At 28.6% G+C, this 9565-nt stretch overlaps 1 protein-coding gene across 1 annotated transcript in view; it reads right to left on the minus strand.

The window, feature by feature from the left end:
• The window catches only part of LOC107444001 (protein toll), a 53651-nt gene extending 45015 nt beyond the window's left edge, over window positions 1-8636 (minus strand). The window contains exon 1 of the mRNA XM_043043737.2: window positions 6792-8636. Coding sequence (XP_042899671.1) covers window positions 6792-7193 — 402 coding nt within the window. The 5' untranslated portion in view covers window positions 7194-8636. The remainder of the gene's footprint in view (window positions 1-6791) is intronic.
• Between the last annotated feature and the right edge of the window lie 929 nt (window positions 8637-9565).

The raw sequence follows: 9565 nt of genomic DNA on the forward strand, positions 1-9565 counted from the left end.
TATATATATATGCTTTAAAAATTATTTTATTAAACAGTGAATCCCAAATAAAAAGAATTAGGAGATTCACGCTTTTAAAAATAGTTTTTATCTAAATAAAATAAAACTATTACAAAACCTTGTACAATGAATTTGTCTACCATAAAAATGTTTTATGTTCTTTTCAGCAAACAATGAAAGGAAATAGATAAGAACATAAGAGGCTCTGTTGAGGGCGGCTCGCTTTTATCAAGTAAAAGCTACTTGAGACTTTATTTTTCGCAACAGATATGAGAATTATTAAAAACGAAACCGTTTTACATATGTGCAGAAAGTGAAACTTTTCACACTTTGAGAAAAATTATTCCATGATAAAGTTAGTGCGAAGTATTTAACTTATCTAATCTTAATAGCTACTCTCGGGTAAAATAAATAAAAAATTAGATTACATATTAAATGCCAAACGTTGGCGTGTAGTTTTTCATGTCTAAGAACAAAATTCCAACTTTAGTTTTTAACCAAAATAAAAAAAAAATCTTCTTAGAAAATTTGCAAATATACCTCGTGTTGTTTAACAATAAATCGAAATCATTAGTGCATTCTTTCAACATTTCTTAGACAACAATGAAAAATATTTTTAAAAGAGAAATTTATTGCGCGATACTTTTAGTGCACTTAAAAAAAGTCAATGAAACGATCAATGAAGTATTTATATTTCAGAGAAAAAAATTCAAAGACAATAAAGATATAAATCTCAAGTATAAAATATATTTCAAGTTTAAAAAAAAAATTCATCCCTAATTAATATGAGTGTCACATCATCGAATTCAGAAAATTTGTTTCAGAATTGCATGCATAACAAATTCAAAATTAAAATGGACATTTTTCTGTTATACTGTGAAAAAATAATTTTTAAGACAAATTATTTTTATAACTGTTTTTTTAGCGATGAATTAAGTTACAACGCTAGTACAGTTTGTATGAATATCAAACTGAATGATTACCGTTTATATTTTCTTTCAGAAAATTTTTATTTAAGTGTAATTCTTTAATATTCCGTACCTTCGATATATAAGGTTTTTAGAAATCATTGCCCTAAATATATATTTTTAGACTCAAATATATATTTGCAGAAAAAAGTATGAGCATTAGAAGTCTCTAAATAATATTTTAGTTAGGATAAGATTAAACCGATATTACAGATTTATATTGAGGAAGGCGGAAAAATATGAAAACCAAATTGATTGCAGAAAAAGTGTTCCCAAATGAGAATGGGGTACACTTTTACTACGCATAAATAAAGCATATAAATAATAAAAATTTTGCTTCAATGCAAAAAACGTGAAGAAAGCATAAGTGAAGGTACGGAATGAGGAAAGGTTTGTGCTTTATTCACGTTGTTTGTATTAAATCAGAATTATTTAATAAAACAAAATTATTTAAATGAAGCAAAACAACGTGAATAGGGCACAAATAAAGGGACAAAACGTGGATAGGTTTGTGCTTTATTCATGATTTTTCACTTTCATTCATAAAAGTGTTCTGTGGTTTAATTGTTAACGTCGCCAATGAGCTACACTAATTAACTATCTGCAATGGTATCGGATTCGTTCTTGGTAATCATCGAAAGTATACCAAATAAGAATAGGGTATATTTTGTGCTACGTATAAATAAAGCAAAACATTCACGTATTCAGTACCTTGAATTAGGCTTAATTCACGTTGTTTGTTTTAAAGCAAACAATGTGAATAAGGCACAAATAAAGATACATAGTTAGCAAAGATTTGTGCTTTATTAGCGATGTTTTGCTTTCATTCATAAGAGTGTTCTGTGATTTAATTGTAAACGTCACACATGAGCTACACTAATTAACTATCTGTGATGGTCTCAGATTCGTTCTTGGTAATCATCAAAAGTATATCGAATAAGGATAGGGTATACTTTGTGCTACGTATAAATAAAGCAAAACATTCACGTATTCAGTGCCTTGAATTATGCTTAATTCACACTGTTTGCATTAAAGCAAAAAAATGTGTATAAGTCACAAATAAAGATACATAACGTGTAAAGGTTTGTGCTTTTTTCACGCCATTTTACTTTATTCATAAAAGTATTCTATAATTTTATTGCTAACGTCGAACAAGGGCTACACTAAATAATTATAGGCGATGGTCTCGGATTCGTTCTTTCTAATGATTATGGGTATTTCTAATAAGTTAAGAGATGTTAATTATTTCTCAGGCTACGATGATTTTTTTCCACGCTTGAATTGTTAATTTTTGAAGCCTAATGTATACTTTTTTTTTCGGGACAATTATTCCAGAAACGATAACTAAATAAGCTGTACGTGAGTAAGAATGCGAATTAAGCTACACTACGCCTAAGTCAAACAATATTAGTTATTGAAGGTAACAGAACAAAACAGTGATATAAAAATGAGAAGAAAAAAAACTAATGTTATGTGAAGGTAGAAAACGTGAAAATCGTCTTTGGGGTGTTTCTATGTCTTACCCCCCCCCCTCCTGTGCTAACCAATAGAGTAAACATGCACTCCGAAGGTTTCCTAATGCAATCACTAAGCTTGTACAAGTACAGGTCGGTAAAGTAGAGAATGATTAATTTTATATCTTAAATATAGAACTGTATTATTTTATTTTATTTTAAGATTTCAAAAACATAAAAAATGCCTATTTTTATAACAAATATTATTCGTACTACATTATTTTCTAAAATTTCTTTTTCCTAAATCGCTTGGTTTATTCATTAATTAATACAAGATACAGATTAGAAACATTCAAGATATTTCGCTTGTACGAAGCAGATACATAGTATTTGAATTATTATTAAAAGTTTGAATTGACTCTGTGTTTGATACTTCAAAATGAGCCATTAGATTGAGGAAAGAGCTACGAAGAGTTACTTAAGAACGAAATGATGAATCATTAGATTTCGAAACGGCGGATGTTAATTGATAAGCATTCTACATTTATTAGATAATAAATTTTTTAAGATGTAAGACCTAATCATTTTTCTGTTTAAGTGAAAATAAAACATAAGTCTAATTCCACATGTGATGAATACATAAATAAGTAAATGTAATTAAAATTTGATCTATATGCTCTTAACAGATTTTTCGAAAGTTCATAAAAACCACATGTTGAGACTGACATTAATTATGGAAACCCCGTAATGAATTTCTTTAATTCATGTGTTAAAAACATAAAAAAGAAATACGAAATGCATTCAAATATGGTACGCCTTTTTGATTTCGTAAACCATTAAAGAGCAAGCACTAATAACTAATCATATTCTGAGCCACTTTAAAAAACACAAATTTTGTATTCTAATGTATGAAGAACATATGCCATTAGATCATAAGTTATTCAGGGTACTCGTTTTTTTTGTTTATTTATAGTTTTTCATTACTGTATGGCAACGACGCTGTAAGACTTCCCGAGTTCAAGGTTAGTTTAACAAAGAGAAAAGCTTCATCGCGTGAAATAGAAACATATTGCAAAGGCAGCTCACAAATAGAGTAATAGTTTTTTTCAAAGAACAAATATATAAAGATGAGGTTTCTGCATAAATATGACAACAATATTTATACAGAAACCTCTTTGATAATAAAATATTGCAGTTCATTTGGCAACCTTTATATAATAAGAATTTTATATTGTTATTGTATAAAAGAAATAAACCCTATAAAATAATTCGCAGAAGTGACTAAATAAATTAATAAGGGTACTATAAAAATACATGCATCATCACATAAAGGCTCCACAAATAAGTACTTCTAAATAGTATAAAAAAATTATCTTTAAAAAAAGGCTACAGTTATAAAAAAAATCGTGGAAATGAAGATATAGATTTAAACGCTTTGTTTTACACTGGGAAAAAAAGTATGGTCAAATTTGCAAGAATATGATAAAATTCACCGCCTATCTGGGTCTATGGGAATTTCAAAAAATCGGTTATTTTTACCCAAGAGCTCTGGGAATGAATTTGGCAAAATTAACAATAAAATAGGGTTTTGTAATGTATGATAAAATTAGGTAGTTTTATCATGATACCCTAGAGCATAGCATAAAAACTATTTATTTGTCACTTTAAGTTCTGAAATTTTTATTAAATAATAATTTTGTGGATATAAAAACTGTAATTTCGATTTTCCGTGAGCTTTCACCATATGAACGAAAAAATTACCAACTAAATGGTATAAATACCGTATATTTTGGTTTTATTAATCAGAATTATGTTTTTTTACCAGAAATGTTATTACCAGATAGCACCGAAATTTCTCCAGAACTCTTTCTCTGTGTACTTTTGAATGACAAGATTGTTTGTCCCTCCCCACATAATGAGCATCAAGTGTTTACACCAAAAATCGGGGGGAAATTTAAAAATTCCAAATCATTAAACAACCGAATATACAGTATAAAAAATATAAAACGCTAAAAATCCACTTCGATTCAATACCAAGAACTTGAACTTTCTTTTAAAAACAAGAGAGTACTGTAAAAATGAAATTTTAATGATTTTAAACTGTTTCTAAAAAGAGGCAAAAAATTATTTATTTCAAATATCTTTAAAAAAACAACAACTAATTTTCTCAATTTAAAATTATTATAATTAATTTTGAATATTAAAGGAATTTAAAGAAATGAATATTAAACTACTACTGCTGCATAGTCCAAAAACTGAAAGCACGCTCCATTACTCCATTCCTAAGAGGAACAAAACATACTGTCTACTTTATACTAGTAAAGCTTCTAATTTTAATCTATAATAAAGGAATTATGATATTTTTTTAACTTTAGTAGCTAATATTAAAAAATATAAACTTATTTAATTTTACGTTAACCATTTTTACATCATTATGGAGTAGAATGTCGGACATTAAGCAAGTTTAACACAGATTTCATTGGCTTGCCGAATCGTATAAAAACTCTCCACTAATATATAAAAATTAATGAAAATAAATAGGAAACAAAAAGAATGAATCAAACCAATGTACTATGCAAAAAAAAATAATAATAACAATAAATAAATAAATAAGAAAATAAACAACTTAAATAACTTTTGATGTCATAATCAGATCTTCATGTTCTAGGACTCAATCTTAATGGTTCGAGGAGTTGACCCCAAATATGCTAACTAATCAGTGTAGAGATAATATTTTAAATATTAAATCAGACACAAAAACGTATTTTCTCTAAATAACCATACTTTTTTTTTGACGGATGTAGTTTTCTGTCTCTCAAAATGTAGGGGGTAGCAGCAATCTGAAAAATATGGTCCTAATAGTTTGGCTAGGAGAACGGTTCAAAATTTGGACCCCTTAAAATTAATACTTTTTGCTCATTTTGCCATAAATCCATAACTTATTAGGCGAATTAAAAAAAAAATTTCCCATTATTATAAAATTCGATTATTCAAAGTTTTTTTTTTAATGGCGGGCACTTGGGATGCTTATCCAAAGATAAATCCATGCAAAAACAGTTTTTAGTTATAACTTTTATTATTTAATTTAACAATAAGACAAAACTTTTGAATTTAAAAATTTCCTTTTAAAAAATGTAATTTTACAAAGCAAATTACATAATTTGAGTGAAATCGATCGAATAGTTCTTGTGAAATCTAATTTTGAAAAAGTCGTTGTTTAAAATTCGATTTCTCAGGAACTATTCATTTAAGTTTCAATAAGCAACAGCGATTAATATTTTTCAAAATAATCATTAGAGTGAACTAAAAAAGTCGTACTTTTTAAATTTTTTTAATTGCTTCGAACGTTTTTTTTATTCGTATTACAAGAAGCGGTTGTTAGAAAACGTAACTATGTCATTTCAAGAAATTTCTTTCGAAAAGTAATTTTCTTCCTTCCTTTCAAAACTAAAAAAAACTGAAAACAACAAAATGTTTTGGACTTCATCTTATAATAGTTTCTTGCTTCTTTTTCCTTCCATTTAAAAACAAACATAAATATTGATCCATTTTGAAAAGTACGTAATGATATTCTATACTTAAAAAAAAACATAGAATGTTCAATGCTTAAAGCCTATTATAAAATGATCTTAAACACAAATATTTTAACAATTTTTTAAAATTATTAATTAAAATTTTTTTCTATCTTATTTTTAAATTTTTTATACAACTTCCCACGTGAAGATTCAATAATAGAAAACAAACAAATGGATTACCTTAAGAGAGCTGCCGCGCACGTGGAATCTTTTCAATCTAAGCACATTTTCAAAAGCATCCTCGTGAATATCCAGTATGCCAGGATCATCTAAAATGAGTCTGTACACAATCAGCCCTTCAAAACTTCTGGGTGGAAGGGCTGATACTCCACCTTCCACTATGATTTCATAAGTCTCATTCACTCCAAATATTGATCCATCCATCAAGTAACTAGTATTAAATAGTTCCGTGGCATTCCAGCACTTCACCTGTATAATACCAATTGTCTCAAGATCATAACAATCGCAACCTGGAAGCAGTTCACTGCAGTTTTTGTTGGCGATGTCATTGTCTTCGTCAAAATTTATGGCTAAAGCAANTTTCTTCTTCCACTTAAAAACAACTGTAAATATTGATCTATTTTGGAAAATACCTAATGATATTCTATACTGTTTTTAAAAAAACAAACAGAGAATGTTCAATGCTTAAAGTTTATTCTTACATGATCTTAAACACACATATTTTAACAATTTTTTCAAATTATTAATTAGCACTTTTTTCTATCTTATTTTTCAATTTTTTATAGAACTTCCCAAGTGAAGATTCAATAATAGAAAACAAAAAAATAGATTACCTTAAGAGAACTGCCGCGCACATGGAATCTTCTCAATCTAAGCACATTTTCAAACGCATCCTCGTGAATATCCAGTATGCCAGGATCATCTAAAATGAGTCTGTAGACAATCAACCCTTCAAGACTTCTGGGTGGAAGGGCTGATACTCCCCCTTCCACTATGATTTCATAAGTCTCATTCACTCCAAATATTGATCCATCCATCAAGTAACTAGTATTAAACAGTTCCGTGGCATTCCAACACTTCACCTGTATAATACCAATTGTCTCAAGATCATAACAATCGCAACCTGGAAGCAGTTCACTGCAGTTTTTGCTGGCGATGTCATTGTCTTCGTCAAAATTTATGCCTAAAGCAAGTGTGAACAGAGATAAAAATACGTTAATTCCATAGACATTCATTGTGTAATGCTACTGCCGGTAAATTATTTTCAAAGTAATTTTTTTTTTTTTGCTTCTACTAATGATATTTGAGGATCATTAATTATCACTAATTTATGAATAATTAATGAATTTACAAATTTGAGGACGTTTTCTGATGACGTTTTTCGATGACGTACAAATTTGATGGCTTTTTTTTTATATTTACGTAGCTTACTTTAAAATATTTCATAAGTTTATAGAGTTAAAAAATATTTTTTCACCAAATGCGGAATTTATGCCACTGCATTATTTCTCTAGACATTATCATACGCATTAACGCACTATACAGTATCAAAATTTTACCTAGCCGCCATTTTCACTTGTTGTAACCAAGTCTAAATATATTCCAAAATTGTGATAAACACTTTATAAAATGTTTCTCTAGGTTAAGTTGTCAATCAGTTCTTCATATGAGCATCAAATGTATGTTAATAAAAGATGGCTTGTACTTATTCTAGATATTCAGTCAAATTTTTAACATTTTTGCTTTAATTACATTTTCACATGATACAAATGGATCTAAATATGTTCCGAAGTTTTGATAAATGCTTTTAAAACACATCCACAGGAATTACGAAAAATTGCTCATGTGAACATCAAATAATAATCTGAACATAAGGCGGTTTAATTGTCATATATTTAGAATACAGATGTAATATTTGTCATAGGGCTGGATTCTAGTTATTTTTAGAATCCAGATTTAAATAGCATTTGCTTGGACGACATTTTCACATGTTATAAATGGATCTAAATATATTCCAAAATTTAGAATAACACTATTAAAAAGTATTCCACTGGTTAAGTTGACAACAAATTCTTTACCTGAACATGAAATAAATGTAGATTAACATAGAGCTGATTAAATCTAGATATCTTCAGAATACAGATATAGTATGTATCGGAGAACTACATTCTAGATAATGTTAGAATCTAGATATTCAGTCAAATTTAAATGATTTTTTGCTTAAGACACCATTTTCATTTGTCAAAAACAAATCTAAATTCATTCCACAATGTGGACAAACACTTTTAAAATGTATCCATGGAACAATTCTTCATCAGAACATCAAATAAATGTTTATAAACATAAAACAGCTTGAACCTAGATATCTTCAAACTACAGATGAAGTATTGATCGGAGGGCTAGATATTCAGTCAGATTTGAATAATTTTTGCTAATTTGCCATTTTCACAAATTGCAAATAGATTTACATATTTTACAAAACTTTGATAAACGCTTTTAAAATCCACGGGCTAAGTTGATAACGAACTATTCATCTAAACATCAAATAAATATAAACAAATGTCTCACTCGCAACCGCAGGACGAAAAACTATATGCGTGAATATCGGAAAGCAACAGGCCGCACTACTCTCGGCTGGTGTTTCTCAACATTGATTGCATCACGGAGTTCCATTACCTACTTCCTCTGATAACAGAAGAAAGCTATAAAATGAAAATTATTTTACTGAAAACGTTTTTCGCTGAATTATGTAGAGGATATTATGTCTAATATATCACAACGAAGAGATGGCGTTAAACTGAAACAATGGTTTAAACTAGTGTATTTTTGACCGAGAGCTTTTTTTACTTGATTTGATTTAAAATATATAGAATTATTTGTGTTTGAGTTGTTATACTTCAAGTACGTACGTATTTGCTGATATGAAAAGTTTCAGACAAAATAAAAAAAAGTTATTTTTCATAGTTTAAATATTTTCTACCGACTTTTTCAAAAGTTATTAAAATAAAATAATTATTTTAATTAATCGTGTTCAGTAATCGATTTCAAGAACTTTTATGCCTGTTTATTTTTGTAATTAACAAAGTCAAGACTTGTTTTCACCAAATGAATCAATAAACTGAATATTTCTGAGTGAAAAATGATGAACTACATAGTATAAAAATGTCACTTTCTGGTAAAATTACCGTAATGTATGGTAATGACATCTCTGCTAACAAGTTTAATGCCACGCTAATTTTACATGGCTTGCCCGTCTGGCCAAAATGATTTTCTCAGTATGCGTTGCATATTTTGATGAAATATTATTTACAACAAAACAGTTAATGTTTGCAATCATTCGTGAGCCTTTAATTCACTGAAGTCACCGGTGACCCCCACGGCGATGGAAGGCACTGTTATTTTATTTACTAATTCTTGTCAGGCCTGAGTGCGAGATGGAATAGCGAAACCACTGGTAGTAGAACTATTTCAATGATAGATTATTTTCAGGAGAAGTGAATCTATTCTAAACAGTAAACAGTTTATGGCTATTAAGTTTTTCACGAGAAAGAAGAAATTCAATATATTAATTGTATCCGTTAAAATTTACTCGAATTATGTGTTTCTA

This window comes from Parasteatoda tepidariorum, chromosome 2 (genome assembly GCF_043381705.1).
Source record: "Parasteatoda tepidariorum isolate YZ-2023 chromosome 2, CAS_Ptep_4.0, whole genome shotgun sequence".
NCBI lineage: Eukaryota > Metazoa > Arthropoda > Arachnida > Araneae > Theridiidae > Parasteatoda > Parasteatoda tepidariorum.